The sequence below is a fragment of the Corvus cornix genome, chromosome 9 (assembly GCF_000738735.6).
Source record: "Corvus cornix cornix isolate S_Up_H32 chromosome 9, ASM73873v5, whole genome shotgun sequence".
NCBI lineage: Eukaryota > Metazoa > Chordata > Aves > Passeriformes > Corvidae > Corvus > Corvus cornix.
In genome coordinates, this window is record NC_046339.1 from 12032910 (window position 1) to 12054614 (window position 21705).

General features: G+C 41.7%; 2 protein-coding genes across 3 annotated transcripts in view; one reads left to right on the forward strand and one right to left on the reverse strand.

Moving 5' to 3' along the window:
* The window catches only part of ATP13A4 (ATPase 13A4), a 45060-nt gene extending 26175 nt beyond the window's left edge, over nt 1–18885 (reverse strand). Inside the window, exons 1-9 of one of the 2 annotated variants that reach the window (XM_039556594.1) lie at nt 17733–18885; nt 15252–17285; nt 7473–7646; nt 4868–5002; nt 2607–2677; nt 2435–2515; nt 1514–1583; nt 569–703; nt 80–152 (exon numbers count right to left, since the gene is read on the reverse strand). In XM_039556594.1, the coding sequence (XP_039412528.1) occupies nt 80–152; nt 569–703; nt 1514–1583; nt 2435–2515; nt 2607–2677; nt 4868–5002; nt 7473–7646; nt 15252–15314 (802 nt within the window). In that variant the 5' untranslated portion in view covers nt 15315–17285; nt 17733–18885. Of the gene's footprint in view, nt 1–79; nt 153–568; nt 704–1513; nt 1584–2434; nt 2516–2606; nt 2678–4867; nt 5003–7472; nt 7647–15251 lie in introns of both variants that reach the window. The other variant, XM_010406179.3, reaches the window with a different exon arrangement.
* A 70-nt stretch (nt 18886–18955) lies between these two features.
* The window catches only part of OPA1 (OPA1 mitochondrial dynamin like GTPase), a 50772-nt gene continuing 48022 nt past the window's right edge, over nt 18956–21705 (forward strand). The window contains 1 exon segment of the mRNA XM_010406175.3: nt 18956–19086. Coding sequence (XP_010404477.2) covers nt 19058–19086 — 29 coding nt within the window. The 5' untranslated portion in view covers nt 18956–19057.

Consider the following 21705-nt stretch of genomic DNA (forward strand, 5'->3'; position numbering starts at 1 on the left):
TGTTGCTATACATGCTTGGGTTTGATATAAATTGCTATAGAAACAAAACACATTGAAAAAAGAGGCATAGAGGAGTCACCTTCCTTATTTCTGCAGACAGTGACCATGGTGTTGTTATGAGCCTCAACCAGTCTGTGCAGTTTAATGGATTGCTATAAATTAAAAAAGAACACACAGAAGTGTTACATCTTACTTACATGATGCAATTTTTCCACTAAGAAGTATTTCCTTTTGTTATTTGTGGTTATGAGAGCCTAAAGAAACTGGGTTCCAGCTAGACCAGAAACTATAAAACCACAGAGAGAAAGAAATTCCCTACCCTAATTATGGAGAGCATAACAAAATATTACAAAGTGAAGCACTGGAATGGGGAAGGGAGGATGTGGGTAAGGTACCACACAGAGATATTGATGACTAGGAGGCCAGGCCATTGCACCTGCTACTACACAACGTCACAAGACTAAACCTCTGAGTAAGTCTCACAGCACTGTGTGCATGTTGTAACATGCTGGCCTTTCCCAGACATTAGAAGTACATCTTCCTTGTGGAAAAAGGTGAGGTGTCTCACCTGTCTAAGATCGTATACAGTCAAAAATATTGAGAGGAGAGACATGATTATGATGGCAGCGGCATACTCCATGTAATCTTCAGCAAACCACAGACACACACTGAACAGCTGGAACACGTAAAATGGATTTAGGACCTGTTAGGAGAGACAGCAATAGTAAAGAGCTGGCCACACTTAAATGGGCCCAATATATCTAGACACTGCAGAAAAGGTCTGGAATAAGAGACATTAAGTATTGTGACTCCTGATCCCCTTTGTAAATTTTTTAGCCGTTACTTTAGTCCAATCAGATTGGACCATCTTCACCTGACAGAAGGGCCAAATAATCTGGACCAATAGGATGTTATTCGGGATGTGAATGACTCAGCCCAATCCTTGTTTTGTTCACTTCTTACAAGAAATGTAACAAAGGTGAGAGAAGAGCAGATTGTGCTGTGAGCATGGAGCTCACATACCATAGGAACACCTCCACAAACACCCTGTTCAGGCCACATATAGGCTGTTCCTCTCTGAAAAAAGATATTGGTGCTGTGTGTGGTGCTGTGCCCAGAGCCATGAGCTCATTGGATCTCTCTGCAGCTGCAGGTGTGTACCAGGTACTGCTGTTCACTTAATCTCTGCTGATTAAGAGACAGCCCTTGTCTGGAAGGTTTGATTTCCAGTGCAGCTTGGAAACCTTCAATGGCCCTCAGAAGGCAAATGGAATTAGCTCCCAGGACACAGATACATAGAAATACCAAGCAGACACACAGGCATGGGGATGGAGGATAGGGAATGATGGAGAATGAATGAATTTATGATGATTTCATGGAACAGGTTTCAACAGGATTTGAAGAAGTGTGCTTGAAGAGTGAGTAGTGGGAAGTTAAATCAGATATAGAATCAATTATATGCACACTTGGCCTCCCCAAGCAGCTCAGAATAAAAGCAACAGAAATGCTTAACCTCTTTGATGAGTAGTTTCCAAACAGGGATCACTGGAACATCAATAGTGTTTGGCCCACATATAACTCTCCTGTACGGGATAAAGATACATCACTCACAGATAAAATAGTGACAAATGCCACTCACTCAAGAAACTGCAGATTTCACTAGTCATGAGAGCTTCTATTGATCCCAGTTTAAAGGCTGGGAGGACTTTCCTTCAAGAACAAAAAATTAAATGTCCCTACAGTGCTTATGTCAGAAAAGATGACTGTTCCAGTTACATTTACGTACGCAGACAAGAGGTGTAACACAACCTTTTAGGCAAATGTTTCCATCATGCAAAAATTACTTTGAAACACCATAAACAAAGGAATTCTGCATCTAAAACTAAATGATCCAAACCCAAATAATTTTGCAAAGTTAAGGGTGATTGGAATGTAAGATTTGACACGAGCTAAGGTCAGGAGCTGGATTCTCAGTATTCAATCAACTGAAAATTATTTCTCTATTTAGCAGTTTCATGAATACATATTCTGTAACTTGCTGAATGATACAGTAGTTTATGAGAATAAGTTCAATGACCAGAACTAGTCGATTTGGAGCCCCAGTGAAGAAGCAAACACAGAACTTATGTGCACTCCTTCACAGAGACTTCCTCTTACTCCAAATAAGAACTGCTTAAGTTAGTTACAAGACATAGTTATTTCCTGATTGAGAACAATAACAGTGACGAATACTGAGACATTTCAAAAACTTTGACAAGGAATACACAACATTGTCTAGCCCTTTTCATTCAATATTTCCATGTACAGCTGTTTCATCTAAAATTATGTGCATATTAATAAATACAGAAGAAACTCCTGAGAAGTGCACCAACAACAGTGAATTTACATCTCTTTGAAATCTGTATGTTGAGTACTCAAGTTTTAAAATGTGTACCTGACATTCTGTTCATTGCAGGTGAGACCAGAACCAAATTTATCATGTATAGCTGAGCAAGTGTGGTGGTCTTCTAGGACTCTAAAATAGAAAGGGACGTTTTCCTTAGGACATTATTCACAAAGAAGCTTGACTTCCTCAGAGACTTGTGCAACCAGCACAGTGAACTCACCCAACTTTCTGGAACTGTTTTGCATAGATATTCCAGACATAGCGGATTTTTTGCACTTCGATAGTTTTCACCTGCAAAACAAAGCCGGGACAACAATACATGCAACACAGCAAACAAAAATACTCCCAGGCTTTCTCACAGAGCTCAGCTAGGCATCCTCACTGGGGTCAAGTATAAAGAAAGGAAATTATATGGGGGCAATGAGGGAGAGAAGACAGGATTGCATACAGTGACTCCCTAGTTGAATTATAGATTGGGATCCCCACCTCAGTGCAGGTTCCAGTAAACTACAGATCTTTAGGTCAAGCAAGTACAAAGCAATGTTCTTTGTGAAGAAAAGAATAATCTTCACTCTGATTTCACAGAATGAAGGTAAGAGATCACTGATGCCATGGTGACTACACAGACAGCTGGAAAAGCCTGTCTTCAGCCAACAGCTCCCTTGTCTTCTGTCTGGCTTTGGGGAAAGCAGAGGGCTTTGGGCCATTTCCAAGCATGGTGCTGAGTCCTTCAGCTGAACAGATGTGCCAACAGATAAGAAAGGCCATCCCAGGATACTGAGTCACTGCTAATGCTAAGCCCTTGCAGAGCAGTTATCCATTAGGAACACACGCTGTCATTTATAACTTGCAAGAGGAGTCTGTCCTGTCCTGCACAAAAATAACGAAGCCTATTAGAGATAATGGCACTTCCTATCAGCTGGCAGAAGGCAGGGCTATGCACCTGTACACATGAGTGACAAAGAAATCAGCTCCAGGGAACTCTCCCTACCGAGCACAATAAGCATTATTATAGGCCAATGAAATCTAGACTCAACTCATCCACTGACTCAAAGTGGAGCTATAACCACAGTCATTAACTTAACAAGAGGTCTGGAGTTAGGATTTCATGCAATAGGAGCTGCAACATCTGCAATGCTAAAAACTGGAGTGGGAAGCAAGGGACCCAGCTCCCCATCAGAAGTCCTTGGACAGCTCTTGGGCACCACACAAAACTCTGTGGACTTAGGTAGCTTAAATGGCAAAAACGCTTTATAATTGTTTTATAAGTAGAAGCTTTTGAATTGCTAGGGAAGGATTTAACTGTTTTCTCTTTGCTGCTTTGAAATCTGGTCATTTCTAGCTAGATGTGCTGATTGATATAAAAGTGGTGTTCAAAGGGCCTCTTATTTGAGGCCATATTTGGCTTTTTTATGTTACTAATTTGATCCTCTAAAGAATGTCACAGACCAGTCTCCACTTTCTTCATAATGTGCCAGCTGATTAAACTAGTTGGCACTAAACTTTCCTATGTACATTAATATATGTCCACAGCAGTATTAGCAACAGCTTTGCTCAGCTAAAGTTAGGTTTATAATGAAAATATTCACTAAAAGTTGTTGTAGATATAAAAAGAAATGCTAGTAAGTTAGAAATTTATTTCCCAAAAGGGAAAGTAGCTCTTTTCTGGATTCCTCAGTGCAGTGCTCTAGTATCTATAATCAAGAGCCAGATATTAGCAAATGTATCATTTTGCATTCCTATTGCTCACATAAACTTAACAATGCTAAGCAAGGCATATAACTGAACTGTCTGGTACTTGTTCTAGACACTGGATAACTACATTTACTCAGCTCATGAGGGACATTGAGGTCTGCTCGGATCAATCGTCTACCTTTTCCCCAGGGTCTCACTAGGATCTCAAATCTATGGAACTGGCAGAGACCAGGATACATTTTTGCAAGAACAGTTGACAGTGATTCCTGTTAACCTGACTCTAGCAAATGCACTTTGAAGCATAAATTGGTGCATACAAAGGCAAGAAAGCAAAATGTGTTGGTGAAACATTTCTGGAAATACTGACGTAGCTCAGGCACTTTTCTATTCTATTCTCCATGAGCTGCATTCATCCCTGTTCTCATGTTACTGGGGCAGCTGCGTTCGGTTCTCCACAGTCTCCTTTCAGACACATAGTCACCCCTAAATTCCCTGATTACTATGCCTGATTCTTCACTGCCAACCCCAGTCTCCTAAAGCTCTTCTACTTAAAACATAGGTTTTCTCTCAGAAATAGTGAGAATTCTCTTTTCATAACCCCTCTCAGAATATGAGAGGATTTTTACAGAGGCAAGTACAGTTGAATACAGTTCTCTTCCTTTTCCACAGCTCACTGTGTTCCTCAAGCTGCAAGATTCTTAGCTGGATATGTTTCACAGCTCACTTTCACTCCATGAAGCATGGCTGAGATTTGCCATCAGATGCTGCAGGGAATACTTTACTTACTTGCAAACTTGGCTTCATTATGGCTTTGCTGAAGATTGAGTCTTCCTCAGTGGCTGGATAATCTGATCTACTTTTGATAAATGCAGATACAGAGATCCATGTCACAGTCTTACGAGAGTAAATCCGAAAATCATCCTAAGTGAGTATAGAAGAGAAGTGTCACAATTTGCCCCAAACCCAGACTAAACTCACTTTCACCTTGGAGTCAGTGATTACAGTAGCCTTTCTAGAGCACTGCTCTGGCTTTTTTTAAGGATTAACCAACAGAAGCCTCCCAACACTTGTGACTCAGAGAAAATCATTAGAACAGGTATAGAACCACCATCCTGTAAAAATGGGAGTAGTGCAAATACTTCAGTGATACAGGTCTGGTGTTTGGCTGATAAGGATGGAATGTGCACCCAGGTCAAGATCCAGAACAGGCAAACAGCACAGGACAATCTGAGATGCAGTGACCGTACCGTAAAGGGAAGATCAAAAGGAGCACAGCGCTCTGCTGCAAAATGGATGTTTAGTGCCAGTACCTTTACACAGTCACTCCTGAGTTAACACGTCTTTGGAAGAAGTGTGCCAGCACCGTGCCTTCCTTATGGCACCTTACACAAGCTTTTACCACAAACTGAGTTCATGGCCTTCCTATTTTTTTGTAAAGTAAATTGAACATTAGAACTGCCTGGTAACAAGTGTTGGTAGTACAGTCTGAGAGATTAGAGCAACTACCGTAGTAAGTGCCCTCATGATTAAGTTTCAGTCCCAAACACTGAACTATATGCATTAAAGCCAACTATGAGACTGAGTTACATTCTGTGTGTGAGCAGTTTTGCAGTTATGAAACTTCAGTTGGAAAAGGGAACAGTAAAAATTATTTCTGTACCAAATATGAGTCCTTTGGAATAATTTAAGCATTAAGAAAAAGAACTTTAATAATATTTATATATCTTATTTATTTGCCCACTTTTCTTCTTAAACTGGTCTTTTGAGTAGAATAACATCTATTTTCTGATATTTATCTTTAATTTAGATTTCAGAATGAGTAGACATTGCGATGCAGATTGAGATGGGAAACAGTGAATAACACAGGTGTTCATTATTCGAACTAAAGCGAATCAAAATTCAATAACAAAAGTGAGTTAATAGGCTCTTTTATTGCAATTGCAGAGATGATGATGACTTAAGAATTAAGGTTTTATTGAAGCAAAAGATAATTCCAAGGATCAAGCTGATGAGATTACTTGTATCCTCATTAGCAGTAGCCATCACATTTGAGAACTGATACAATCAGAATGTAGCAAAACAAAACAAAACTGTCATTTTAACACAAAGAATCATGAAGGAAATCTGAAATTTTCAAACACCCAGAGCATACTGTGAGAAAGCTTTTTGATAACAAGAACATACAATATGATTCAATTCCTGTTTAATTACACAAAGGATCATTTTAAAACTAATTTATTTGAAAAGTGCTTGGCATGGCACATCTTTTTAAAATTACACACAAGAATAGGTAATTAAAAATTCAAACTGAATTGAAGATTAAACAGGGATATTAACCCTAATATGATGTTTTTAAAAAAGAAAAAACATAACCCCAAGACTATTAGAATGCAGACTGTTTCATTATAAAGTATTCTACAGGCAGATCTATGATTTTCAAAACCTGGGATTTTAACTGCATGCTCCTCTGCTCATTTAAGAAGGCAGTTCAAACACAGTGATCCATTTTGCAATTTCAAATGTTGAAAATGCCATTGTTCATTGTTCATTGTTTGAAGCATAACAAGTCAAATAAACCAAGTAAACCAACCCTGCCAGCTCCTAGAGTATTCAGGCTCAGCTGGGATTCAGAACCAAGTTTCAGTTTGCTTCTTTTACTGTTGCAGTAGCTTCCATGAAATAAAACCAGCATTTGCATATGTTGCAGTGCTTCAGTTCAGTCCTCAACAGATGGAGACCTGTATTAGGAAACTACTAGCAAAATGTACCAGCTCTGAAAGCATTAACTGCAGGATTGCAAGCTTATTGGACATGGGGAAGGGGTGATAGAAAATGGAAACATAGAGCCAAGAAAACAAGCAGTGTAAGCTTGCCCTCTTCTGTGTACTGATCCCTCATGACACACTTGGACACTGCTGGGGACAGAGCTAGACAAATCTTTAATTTGGCCCATTAGATAAATTTGGGCAGAGAGGGACTTCTTCGCCAGAAGAGCCCAGCGAGGGAAAAAGAATCTGCTGGATCCTGCCAAACAAACAGATGCTTTAGAATCTGTGCACAAGGCTACAATGTAGAAAGCACAGGGATGGTAGAAGGGAGGAGGAAGGACTGGGAACAAATGATAGTCTTGAAACCACAGATATTACAGGTTTTATCACCCCAATGTCTTTCATCTTGTCTAATCAGCTGCTACCCTCCATTCCCATCTTCATCATACACGTAATTTGTGGAATACTTGGAAGTTCGTTAGATCAACAATGGTACACATAAGATATTATTGCAGGAAACCAGCAGTGTAAGAGATTTTAGCTAACTGGATACCTTACAGTTAACTCACCTTCCAAATAGCTACATACTAGGGACTAATTTAAAGATTAAAGTAGGCACCTACTGTTGTTCTAAGCAGAACAATATCCGCTTCTTCCAGGCTGCATCGGATGCAGTTTACCCACACATGCCACTCTGGCTTCCAGTAAAACAGCAGCCTCAGAGCCCCACAGGACAAGATGTATCCAGCAATGCAAAAGGCCTTTCGGCAGTCTTGAGTTTTGTAGCCAAATATATCCTGTACAGCAAAGAGAAGGGGAAAATCATTACTCTTTCTCCTAAAGAAATGCCTGGAATACTATACCTTCCTGTCATTCACTGCTATCCCATAGGTACTGTTAGGTACGGTACTGTGAAAAACAAGCCATAGAACTTGTATTTGGCTGCTTTACAAGTCTTAAATATGATGACCAAAAATTTGCATCTTCAACAGAACTTTTCATCCACCTTCACAAAATCCAGGTTGCTGTAGCCTGACCACTATTTTTATGTAGTTGTGAAACTTGGCATGAGACATTGTTTTGTGTGTGCATGAGCAGAAATGATAACAAAATATAGAGGTTCAAACCTTTATTCCAAGTCAGGAATGCAGATTTGACGGTCAGTTTTTTTAATGTCCCAGGGTCAGACAGCTGAAGAGCTTAAGTACATCTGCACCAGGAAATGGTGGGTGATCAGTGCAGAGCTGCTGCATTAGAAGAGCTGCTCCCTGCCCTAGCAGTGATCTGCACTAATGCCCCTACACTTCAGAGACTTGGCCAGTGTCTCTGCGTGGTGCTGCAAGAGACGCTGTGTGCCTGCACCAGCTGGAGCTGCTGTGCACAACTTGGCACAGACACAGCTTTTGTAGCTGTAACCATCTTCCATGACAGCTCCAGTATGGGGATTTTGGAGCTTACTAATGTGCCATTGGCCTAACATCATAATAATAATAACAATAATAATAATAATAACTGTTAGTAAGAACATCTAATGAACACTTGCAGAATGCTTTACATGTTCAGAGGGCCAAAGGAAGCTACTCATTTTAGTTGGATGAATAAGTATTATTATTCCATTTTTAAAGCTGGGGAAATTGTTACAGTGAGGCAAGGTGACTTGCCCAAACATCAAAGAGATGTCTGTCAGCATTACATTTTAAGAGCTGCAGGTTTTGGTACTGTGGCCAAATTTCCTCTCAGTACTGCTAGCAGGGACTTAGTAAATGTGAAATGAAATGTATACAGTGAATTTATAGAGGAGATGGGAGATTCCATGGCTGCAACCACATCAGGTGACCAGGAGAATTTGCTAACATAAGAGTTAAGGTTCCTCAATTCCTTCTTCCAAGTATATCTGCAGCAACTGTGCAATCTGCTTCTGAGGATCAGATATCTGCAGCCACAGATATTGCAAGATCCATTTATAAGGTGAGAAGAAAAGGCAATGTAATTGTAAGGATGACTAATGCATAATTCCTGGTTCTGTGCTGGTGTCTTTGCTTGTTATGTGAAATGCAGGCCCTGCCCAGTGGTTCCACATGCTGCCTCAGCACACCTGCTCTGTGGCATTCTCCAAAAGACAGACTCTGTCATCCTAAGCAATCTCCAAGAGGTTTCTAAGGCGAAGAAATTGGCAACTGTAAGGAAAAAGTAAGGTAAACGACACAGGGAAGTGGCCTGCACTACACAGGACCTGGTTATACCACCTCTGAGATGCACACACAACATTTTCAAAGGCTTCTATAATCTCTGAGCGGACCAAGAGAATAAGGCAACTCTGCAGCAGATAAAAGGAAGCCCATGGAGGGCAGCAGACAGGCAAGGTTGCTAGGAGGCAGTTGGTGTGGCAGTCATGTGCAATTAATATTCACATGCTCCTATAAACAGGTACAGGGTCTCCATTCAACTCTCTCTAGTTGTAACCTTACCAAAAAGGTTAAAGAAATACTGTCAGCACCAGCACACAGAATAGTACATAGGCCAATGTGAACTTACTCTTCACAGCAATTGCTTACTAGCAAAAGCCAGATGCTTAGACCCAGACTTCACAGCCTGTCAGCAAGGCAAAGGATCTCCCAAGGAGACAGAGATGCCTAAGGGAAGAACTGTTAAAAGAACACACCTTCAGACCTCCTCCAGTATATGGCTAGACCTGGAATAACTGGAATAGTATTTTCAAATAGGGATTGGCATGAATATCAGGGTGGGGAAGAACAGGATTGCTGCCATGTGCATCTTGCTTCTGCCCATGAATCACTCCTTTAATTTTCAGTTTTTATGTCTTACACCCAATGTCTGAGAAGTCAGGAAGGCTGTAGCTAATGGAATTAAGAAGGGAGAGGGTGGGTGCTCTGAATGTGATTGGCAGTCATTTGGGAACATCTTCTGCTGGCAGTGTTCTTCTCCACTGAAATGTTCAATGATTTCCCAAGCCTGATACAACAGCATAACCAGAGAACTAGAGCAAACTCTGTATTTCTCTGTATTTTTGCCTAGGAAACCATGCACCAATATATGAAAATAAATATCTTGAGTCCCCCTATGCCAGCATATGTTTTAAGGCCTTTTTTTCCAGAGTAGTTTCAACTCAAAAAGTGATTTGAATCCATAGATTCCAAGACTCTCCCCAAAACCAAGCATGCATCAGTATTCCTCATCTTGAAAAACAGAAGAGAGGCAAACAAGGAAAATAGCTCATCTTGGAAAAATACACCATGCTCTTTAAGATATCCATTGTGCTGTGTGCTGGGTCTTGCAGCTTCTCACAAGGGACTTGCCTGAGACAGACAGAGAGACAGACAGAAGGATACCACTGAGCTGTTCTGACCCTTCAAGGGCATGATTTGCCACATGAACAGAGATGTTGGTTCAGGTTTGCTGGTTCGTGTCTTGATGAGTGTGACATTTCTGAATACAGCTGCTCAGGAGTTCTACAAGGAGTAAGCTGGGAAAGAATAAACATCAGATGTTAACTGATGCATCTGGATGTCCATGAAGGATTCTATTGTCAAAGCAAATCATTTCCCATCATTTGGAAATGTCTGGACCAGGTTACCTGGGCCACATCACTGAGAAGTAAAGCTAGGCAAGGAAACAGACTGAGCTCCAAACTTGACTTGTGCCAAAGTTCGCTGAGCTGGAACCTTTCAATGCTTAACTTCAGTACAGAATGTTCTGTTAGGTTGAGGAGTTTTTTCTCACCCTATGCTTTCAGCTGGAAGGATTATAGCAATGAATGCTGCATTCATAAAAAAAATTAATACATGAATAACTCCTTGTTGAAGCAGAAACTTCTCACTTGTCAGATAAGTCAAAATGAAATTCTTTAGAAGAATTCTCAAAACTATTATCTTCCATAAAAAAGGCGAATATTAGATCCATAAAAGAGGTATCCACAATGCACATGAAGAAGGGAGGAACAGGCACGTACATGATGCAGGTTTATTTAGCCACATGAACAACTTATAATAATTAGGGTTTAGAAATTCTTGAAGCTTATTCAGGACTCACTCAGCTTCTGCTACAAAAACCTCCAAGCAAATGCATGTCCACTATGGCAAACAATACTTTCAAGGCTGGCAGAAGTCCTCGTGTTGATGTCACCAGTAAGAGCATGTCTGACAGGTTAGTTTTATGTTGTTAAGGAAATAACTTTTGCTGTGTTTCATTTTGTTGTGCTGGTGCAGACATGCTTCTTTTGAAGAGGGGTCTGATGAATATAGATTTGCACCTTGACAATTTTTCTAATGCATGAACAGGTTTTTAGAGTTCAATGATGCATTTGGCATATAAAACATTTCATAGTCAAATAATCTGGGTTCTTGAGTGCACCAGACTAGGAGATGGTGGAAAATAAAGCAAAGTTTAGCCATCTGTAAGACTCCAAAGGGCTTCTCGTTATCTCATAGAAGGTAACACCATCTACAAAATAGGCTGGTATACAGAGTTCATCTCATCTCTGTAGAATAATTTTTAATAAATTGTAATGTATTGTAAAATTTGTTTCCTCATCTGTTAACATCCTTTTTCTCTTGAGACTCACATCACTCAGAGAAGTGACTGTAACAAAATGGTTTGACTTGTGAGTGAAGGGTCTAAGAGGGGGCCTGGATTATTGGACAGAAAAAGCTGCCAGACCTGCTCAGTTGGCAAGAAAGGTTCTTAGCTGCTTTTACAATCACACAAAGCCAGCATTCAAGGGCATATCCCTCTAGAGTCCAGCAAGTCTTTGTTACTTATGTTTAAAAGAAAAATTGCCTCTAACTGCCAGGTCATCTGCACAGCAGAATTTAAATGCAAAAGTCAAACAAATTCAGGCACCTTTTTCTTTGGTGAAAACAAAGCCGGGCTGTGAATGATCATATTTCTGGCAACCTCAACACCAGGTTCACTATTATGAACAACCTGTTGCTATAACAACAGATAATAGGATTAGACTTGAAAGACTGGCTAAGATTCACAAGGAAGCTAATAACTGAATCTCATTCTTACCAACCAGAACCTGTTTCATCAGAGGTTTGTTCCTGTTCTCTCTGAAACCAGTAGCAACATTCACTATCATTCCATTAGCAAAAGGATTGTAACTTTCAGATTTTATTTCCATTTTAAAAGTTACATTTTTCAAATTCAAAGTATATAAAATTCCTGTATCAGATTCCCTTCAGAACTGTGGCATCTCAAAGGAGGCAGAGAGCTGCCAAGATGCAGCAGTAAACTGGGGTTCACCAGCTGACTGACTGCAGTTCTCCCATTCCTTCAGCCACAAGCAGTGGGGGAACACATGCTGAAGTCAGGCTTGTGGCAAATCCTCCCCAAAGCAGTAGCCTGTCAAAGTCTATCACAATCTTTTGCACTGCAAGACTTAAGCTTCACACTTTAGGTTTTGTGCAAAGGTAATGACTATTCCCAAGCTGTGCAGAGAAGAGCATCAAATTGGCAGAGGGCATAAAGCTGTGGTTTTTTCTTCCTATTCCACAGTAAATGTACTCCTCAAAAATGTCTTCAAGCAGATTTTTCTGAAGGGAAGCATACTATCAGACCTCTCTGAGGCAAGCTGCTGTGTCCAGAGCTCTCTCACACTACTAAGATCTTTCTGGTACTATGAATGGTCATGGAGAGAGAGTTTATCTCATGCTCTGAATATCCTTTGCTAAGTTTTAGCTGTGTAGCAGAAGAGTGAACTTTCATTCAAGCAAATGTTCCGCAGCAGTGTAAAGTAAACCCAAAGACATACACAAGGATATACAGGTATACAGGTTAGATTTCCGAAATCAGAGTGATTACTCTTAAATCCAGGACTATCTAGCACCTCAACTATACCAAGAAATGGAAATACAGAAGAAAACTTCAAAGCATTTCTTCTCATTAGAGCTCTCCAACTTTTCTCAGCAAATTGGACAGCTGGTTCAACACAAGGAAGCATTGCACATCCAGAGTTCAAATGAATTATTTGCATGCTTTCAGATTATTTGAACTATTCCACTCTGGAAGAACTGGCACTTGCACAATGTCAGCTGTTAATTATTGGACCAAGATCTGATCTTGTTTGAGAAATCAAGAACTGCTTGTTAATAATTTGGTTCAGGTAGATTAAACTGACTATTGAAAACAACATCAAAAATACTTTTCATGGCTTTGAATTTAAAAAAAGATGCTGCAGGGTCAAAGAGATATTATGTGCTGCTGCCAGTCATTGTGGTTGCCAGTAATTTAAATACGCTATTTTAACAAAGAAAGAACCTCTGCATATAATTCTCTTTACCTCATGTATTCTTCTTCACTCCTCTACTTAAATAGAGCCTTCTTTGTCTCTTTCTTCACAACTACTCTCATTTACATATTACTTTCTTTTTTTCTTTCACATAAATACACACATTAGCTGTTCTCTATTTCTATATACACATTGCTTTTTTCTCATCCTCTTACAGTATCTCATACATCCTCATGAGTATCTTTCTCTGTCTCATACTCTTCTCCTCCCTTACATAAATGTAACAAACATACATGCATTCCTGCCTAATTTAGCATAATTGAGCTATTGTTTTAATTGCATTTACTACTCAAGTACTTCACACGTCTATTTCTTTGACTTCCATTTGGGAACCCCAGGTGAATGAGCACTGATCATGCTCACTGCAGGCATGGAGAACATGGCAACTGCCAGACACTCGGGATTCATCGTGGAGACTGACTCAACACTGGGCACACACACCAGCTGTGCATGGAAAACCTCAGATTCATAGTGCAGATCCCTGAGCACCGGATTAAGGACACATGGACTCAGTATGATACTGCTGAGAAACAAGAACATCATTGGGATAACTGGCTCCATACAAGCACAGCTTGGGTGTCCCAGTAGTGCACAGCTGGAAGTGAACATTCAGGGTACAATAGTGTGATAGTACACAGCACCAGACAATCCACTTAAACCTAATTAGTTCCAGCTCAATTCTGGTATTGCTAGTGACAGCACCAATAGTGGTGAGAGCACAACAAGCTGTTTATAGTCCTAGAAGGACACAGCAGGGTGGAGCAGAGACACAAACACAGCAGCTGTTTGGAGCTGGGGAGCAGTGGCACATCAGCACCAGGGCTAGAGCCAGGAGCAGGGTGCTTCCAACAGGTTTAGTAACTGGGTGGCAGAGCCAGTCGGGTTCTGCATTACACGGAGATAGTTAGTCCCCACCCTCAGAGCCAGTGCCTTGTGCTTCCTGCACTGCTCTGTTCCTGCTGCTGGGTGACTCTGTATGCATTCTCCAGCACATCCCAGATTACCCAGGTTTGCATTACGCAAAATGTGGCATCTCCCCTCGCCTGGATGGCTAGGAGAGATGCCTGAAAATCTACATTTGTCTTTAGAGATAACAGATATCCATGTTTGCACATGACACAGTCTCTTTCACTAGAACAGGACTCTCAGTGAGGAGATTTTGAAGACTTCTCCAGGATTTCTGAAAGTGAACAGTTGTGTCAACTTGTAAGTGACTGTGTTTCAATAGTTTTGCTGTTGTACACCCAGAAATCCTGCAGGCACTCACAGCAGAGCTCCAGTGGCTCTGCAGCACAGGAATTTTGAGAAGCACTGCATTTGCCAGATAGGCCTAAGAATTGTTGTTGTACAGCTGCATCGTGGATCTGACATCTCCAGCCGAATCTATTAGAGGGACAGAATCCATGTGAATAGCTGACTCATGACACACTGTAATGCCAAAGCAGCTCAGAAGCACTGAATTCAGTGCAGTAGTGCACTGGCATTACTATTTAAGAGCAGTGCCATGCAGGAGACCAGATAATTGTGTAAACATAGGACTTCCAGCTGTTACAAAATGCATTTCTCCCTGGGAAACTTTGGAAAGAAATATAGTAGTTCTGTATTTAGGAATCCCAGCTTCAGTCTGAGATAGCGACTGCCAATTGAGACTGAGATTGCCAATTCAGTAGACTGCATTTGCCATTAATTTATGCAAACATAACATGTGTTTTTATGTTCTGGAGAAAGCCAAGGTTTCCAGTTTTCTAACTGGAGCTGATCCTGAAGATTCAGCTGTCAAATGGTTGGGGACACTGGTCTGGCCCATCCCTCAAGCTCCTATTAAACCACCTCCATCTATATTTGTAACACCACATGAATAATCTATTAAGCCATCCCCTGTTGGAGGGGATAACCGGTTCAATTCAATGGACACAACCAACCTTATTTTCTTTCTGCTAAAAAAAAATTATATCCCTTTCTAACTGACTGTTTCTGCCAAGGAAACACCCCAACTAGCAATAACTCAATTACAGTCTGTAGTACTTTATTGCAGAACACATGCCAGCCTCTGCTTCAAGCTGAGAAAGACCTAGACAGAGATACAACTCACCATCTCATTCTCTTCTCCCTGGTTAAGCTGTGCATAATGGTTCTTGGCAGGATTTTCCCCCATGAAATGACCCTCTGGAGACTTTCTAGAGCTCCCTCAGGACAGGTCTTCAGCATAGTGTGCTTGAAATTCTACATTGAGGAAGTGCTCTAAGTACACACCTTCCTTATAATTCTGGTAATGTTTGAAGTAGGAGCTCCTCCCTCTCTGGGGTTAGCAGGTAACACTTTATCCCTCCTCCCTCTATTCTGTTGTTGGAGTTTTGCAATTGTGAGGGTTCATGTAGAATTCACTCAGAAACAATGCAAGAAAGAAAAAGTTTAATCTTACAAGTGTTTGCCACAAGATGACTCAAGGAAATAACTCTGGTAAGTGCAAGCAAGCGCTGTTGGCACGAAACTTTTAGGGGAGGGCAAGAGGGGAGTATTATCCTTCAAGAGATTATGGAATCACTGGAGACCAGGAGTGTGTCCAAATAAGAAACAAAATAGGCATTGCTGTTGTTAACACTCTTAGCAACCAGTCTGAACTAAATGTCCAGCAGTGATCCCCACATATGCCATGGAAAATAAATCAAGTTCTGGCACTATAAAAAGGGGCCCCAGTTTGTGCAGGTGGATTTATGGACTGACTGTGTGTCAGGATTCAGCCAGGTAGGATCTGTAACCAGGTCCTTTATTCATTATTGAGAATATCCTCACAGAATGTTTTCTGACCTCACTATATAGCTTTGGGAGACACCACTGAGGTTATTTACTCACTCCTGGGGAAAACTGGAGTTTCCCACCAATGTCAGTAAGCTGGATAAGATGTCTCTGACCTTTAAATCAGAGCCAAAAGGAAGCTGGCAGAAAAACAACACTGAGAGTTTTACCACCTCCTTTTTTTTTTTGGGTGGCATTTGCTGATTAGTCTTGTGATTCATTCCCATTTCACTACTATTTCCTTGTACTTCGATACTTTTTAAGAAGTTACACAAGAAGTATTTTAGGAATGAGGTCAGGAAAGGCAAACCTGTTCTTCCAGCAAGTATATTAAGAAAACTAAAATATTACTTCTAGGGTGACTGAAACGGAACAAGAGGTATCAAGTTAGTTCCCATTCCTCAGCATTTTGCTGCCATGAGGCATGGATTTGTACAAATCCGTATCTCAAGCAACAGGAAAGACCACTGCCTACCCCCAGTGGACAGGCTCAGAGAAAGTGAAAAGGGAGAAATGCAGGAAAGAGAGAAGAGAAAATTAAGGAATTAGGTCAGTTAATGCAAAAAGATGTGCACCCATGCACAGCACAGGGACAGATGTGTTTGAAAATGCTGGTGATAAGCACTGGGGCCAAGTTGTTCAGCCTTGGCACCTACACCACTTCCAAAAGGAGCCCAGAGGCTGGACTGACAAGGATGTATCTGTACTAAGCTGTGTAAAGGTGATACATTGCAAAAGATCAAGGAGGAGCAAGGTACTCTCCATACCCAGCTTCATTGCTACCCTCTCCTTCCTCCCACTGCAACTGGCTCTGAGCATCTCAACTTACCATTTTATTCTTCTGAGACTGAGCAAAGGGAACTCCAGTTATTACACGAGAGTCACAGTTTTAAACTTTCAAAAGAAAGAACCTAATTATTTCCATTTCTGATAAACCTGATTGCATGTGAAAAAATAAGCATTGCTATCTAGAAGCTGTAACAGACAGGAAACAACTGTCAAGGCACCTTTTCTAAGGCAGGCTGATGATTTTGGGAAATGACCCATTATTTTGCAAGGTGCCAGGGGTGAAAAACAGGACTGTCACACATGCTTTTTCTGTCTGGTCAGCTTTTGCTGCTTTCCCAAACATCAGCCTTGCTCTTTCTAGTGTCTGTAGCAAACTAGGGTGCAGCAGGGGTCCTTGATTGCTCTGTCCCACCAAAGCAGGGTGTCTCCAGGGGAGAATAAAGGCTCATACAATCTTTTCACTATTTGTAGATTTATTCCAGCTCCAAGGTGTTCTGCAGTCCCAGAGAACGCCCTTATAGGGGTATTTATACGCTCACAACTGAAAACAAAAAAAAAAAGATTAAAGGTGCAAAACGTTCATAATTTCCATCATTTGACAATCTGTGATAATATTTAATCAAAGTCTATTAATCCAGAACCAAAGAAGATGATGACATTTGTTCATTTTCTTAAGTATGCTCACTATCTCCTGGAGAAAACACCTCTAAAGCAGCCTGAATTGAAACTTTTAGTTATATGATGCTCTCTACTGCTCAGAGTAAGAATTACATAGTATTTATTCTTAAAAAGTTATTTGTTAGCATGTCCTATGGAGTATCATCACTCTTAAATTGAAACTTGCCTTAAAAAAAATCATACATAAATCACAAAAACAACTGGTCAAGCTAAAATATAAAGCAAAGTAAGATTTAAAATATAGTCCCTTAAACGTATAAATAAATAAGTCACAAAGTAGGCAAGCAAGAGATAAAAACACGAGCCTCACCTCATCCCAACAACTTTTATCTCAGTCCTGAAAATACACGTATGTATTATGTCAACCTTGTGCAATATATTTTGCTTTGAAAAATCCCACAGTATAAACAGAAGCCTGACCTCTAAAGTACCCCAATCTCGTTTTCTGTTTCTCAGCATGGGACACCCAGTTCTGGCCACATTACAGAAAGGAAGCTCTGAATCAACTGGTGACAATTTACAGGAGACCACCCAGAAGAATGACAAAGGAGTCGTAAAATATGGAAGAGAAACTTAGGGTTGTTTTAGCTAAAGAAAAGGAGACTGAGAAGGATCATGGCAACAGTTTTCAAACACATAACTGGAGAACGTAATATTATCCGTGTCCACTGCGGACATGTGACAAGAAAGATCCAGATCAGGCACAAGGGAATACTTTCTATTAAAGTCAGCACGCGCTGGCATTGCCAGGTGAACCCGCCAATGTCTGTGGTCCTTAGGGACAGGTGTGGCATGCGCTGCTCAGAAATGACCCAGCCAGAGGTGATCCTGTGTGAGGGCACACGGACGGAGCTGATGAACTCTCCTGGTGCCTCCTCTGCCTCCCGCTTCAATGTGGCTGGAAAAAACTCCCAACAACTGGGAAAGCCCACTGGGGAACACCTTGTGTTTTCCAGCTTTCAAGGCAGCGCTGCCACCCATGTCATGCACTCCCCAAGCACAACAACAGCTGGGAACTCATCAGAATCTTATCTTTAACAGCATGGAAGATCCTGGTAGCGCCATCCGGGATGGGCTTCACCTCACCGCCCTCTCCAGCCCTGCCCCGCCGGGCCGGGCCGCCCTGGGGTGCCCGAGAACAGCCAGGAACGAGGCCCCGAGGCGATCGCTGGAGTGTGAGGGGGGCACAGAGCCCGGTGCGGGGGATCCTGGACCCCGGCGCAAGGGATTCATGGCGCCGGTGGGAGGGATCCATGATCCCGGTGCGGGGGAAACATAATCCAAGTATGACGGATCCCAGACCCCGGAGTGACAGATCGATGGCCCGGGTGTGACGAATCCAGGACGACGGTATGAGGGAACCATGACCCCGGTGCAGGGATCCATGATCCAAGAGTGACGGATCCAGGCCTCCCCGATTCTCCGCTCCTGACTGACCAGCCCCGCGGTGCTCCCTCTAAACCGTCCCTCCTTCTCCGTCGCCGAGCCCGGAACCTTTGCGCGGGGAGGTGCGGTTTCCGGCGGGTCGGGCCGCGCGGACCGCGGTGCCCGGAAGCGGCTGCCCCTGCCCTTGCCCTCAGGCCGGCCGCGTTCCTGCGGCTCCCGGGCCGCTCCCCGTCCCTCCCGGCCCCTAGGATGTGGCGGACGCGGGCAGCGGCGGCTTGGTAAGCGGGACGGGCCCCGGCAGGCTGCAAGCGGGCCTGGCAACCGCGGGGGAGGCGGAAAAGCACAGTGGGTTAGGGTGCGTGGTGCGGATGCGAATGCCGCAGGGCTGGGCCTGAGGCTGCTGCAGGCGGCAGCCTGGTACCCCCAAGCTAGGCAGTTTCCCATCCTCCAGCTCCCCTGGGACCTGGGGGAGGTGGTGCATGCAGAAGGGAGCTGCGTCTCCCGCATTCTCGCCCTGGGGAGCTCGGGCCGCTTTCGTGTCCAGGCGTTGTCTCTCCCAGCAGTTGCCTTGCTGTGCTTGCGTCCCGCTTGTTTTCCACCGTTCTACTACACCATTCCAGGCTGGAGCAGTGAAAGTGAATGGCGGATAGCAGCACGATGTTCCTTGGCAAATTTCATAGTCATGGAATGGTTTGGGTTGGAAGAGGAAGGTGAAGATCATCTAGTTCCAGCTCCTATTTGGGAGCAGCAGTAGGAAAATAAGCGTTGTCTAGTGCTGAATGAGAAAGAAAATACCACAGTGCATTTTGCTGGGTTACGGCTGCCTTGTAGTCACAGGCACAGCAGGCCACTTTTTTGTGCTTTACAGGACATTTATAATCTCCGTGCCGTGTTGCAGGTTGCAGGCCTGTAAGCAGGCAGAGCTACTCATGTCTGGAAGGATAGTTTTTGTTATTGTTAAACGTTGCAGAGGCTTGAAATTTGCAACTCATTAAGTACTTCAATTAATAGTATTGTTCTGCCATCCTTTTCAATCTGACTGTAGTTTCAGTGAAAATCTCAAGGTGATTTTTTTGGGCAGTATTCGTCAGGAGGTTTAGCGGCAGGAGGAGAGAAGAAATAGAAAATGAAAGTTTTGGTGTAGTGGGGGTTTTAAAGAATTATAAGATTTTGGATGTACAAGTAAAGCAGTTGACTTTGAAATATGAAATAGCACTCAAAAAGAAATTGTGAGTGGAGGTTTTGCCAGAAGACTGGTGGAATTCAATTTTTCATTCAGTTTAAACACACAGAGTGAGTGCTATAAAACACAATGATGTGTTCTAAAAGAAAAAAAACGAGATAAGAAAGTTACATAATACGACACAAAATGCCTTTAGCCCAGGTGAAGACTAATAATTAGGAGTGACTGCCATAGTATGTGCTACCACATGGTCTCTGCTGAAAATAATAAATATCTGTGAAATGGTAATGGCTGCAAAACAAAATAAAGAACAGCCCAGTCATCAGCATGCTTCATACAGGCTTATCACACCCTGATTTAAAAACCTGGCTTCAAAAGTGGGAAATAAAACATTTCAAATGTGGAGGCACTTTTGTATTGGTTCTGTTCATAGTTAATTTCTGAGCCTCTTGTAATTCCATGTCCAAGAGAAGAAACTTTTTACTCGTTTAAGGATTGTTTTGCTCCTGCTTATTAATCTATTTCTAGTTTCTAAGTTTCTTATTGCCAAGGCCCAGCCTTACAGAGATAGTGTAGTATAGCAGCAAAGGGTGTCCTTCACAACCATAGTGATTTAGGAACGAGGGCTTGCAGAGCAGTCTCTGGAGTTCCTTTATTGAGCTTTCCATTGCACTAAAGGAAATTTCTAAATGTAGATCGTCAGCAAAATTGGTCTTTAAGAGAGAAAAATGTCTGAATTCTGATTTTTATCTTATCTTCCAAAAGCTCAATTTCTGGATTAAAAGTCTTTTTTATAACAAAGTCTTTTACTTCTTTGGACATTAAGAACGTGCCTGTCATCTCTAGTACATTGAAAATCTTGAGGCAAAGAACTGTATAGATCATGGAGAGCACGTTATTAGAAAATGCTGTAGTATTTGCCACTAAGTATGATTCACTTGTTCTCTTTAAAATCTGTTAATTTTAAATGTTCTAGGATTATGGGATTAATAATTTGCCATGTCAGTGGTGTGAAGCAGTTTCTTTTTTTTTGTGAGTAAATGCACTTGATAATATTGAAAACCCCAAAGAAAGCATCAAAGGACAAGCTTTCATTTCCAACTTTAAAATTTCAAGCCTGTAACTTCACACATATTTTGCATTAATAAATGATTTAATATTAACTATTCTGATATGATGGTACATCCAAAAAGTTACAGAAGAAATTACTTTTTTCCGAGCAGTTGTCTTTTCCCTAAACTAACAAAATTGCCTCAAACCCTTGCAGTGTGCAGATAGTGTAATTGAAAGCACACAAATTTTATTCTAGGTCATGTGTTTGGAGGCAGGATTGATAAGGCTCTTGTGTTTTAACATGTGCTTTTCATGGCTGAGCTCTGCTTTCAGAGTGAAGTCTTCCAGACTTTTCACTCTTAAGTCTGAATTCCTTCATGAAAGCATCACCACACATGGTGCAGCCGCCTCCAGAACTAATCTTGTCTCTGCATGACCCGAGACAGAACCATCGTCTTGTAATCCTAGAATTCACAGCAAGTGAAAGCACCTGAAAGATCTCATTAAGCACATGCTTCAACTCCAAAGGAGAATGTGCTTTGATGAAATAGGACAAATGTATTCTACAAAGGATTTTTTTCTGTGTGTTGGGTTTTTTTAAAGATTGAAAATCCTCTACAAGCTTAATGTTCTCTAAAAGTTCATTTAGAGAATAAGACAG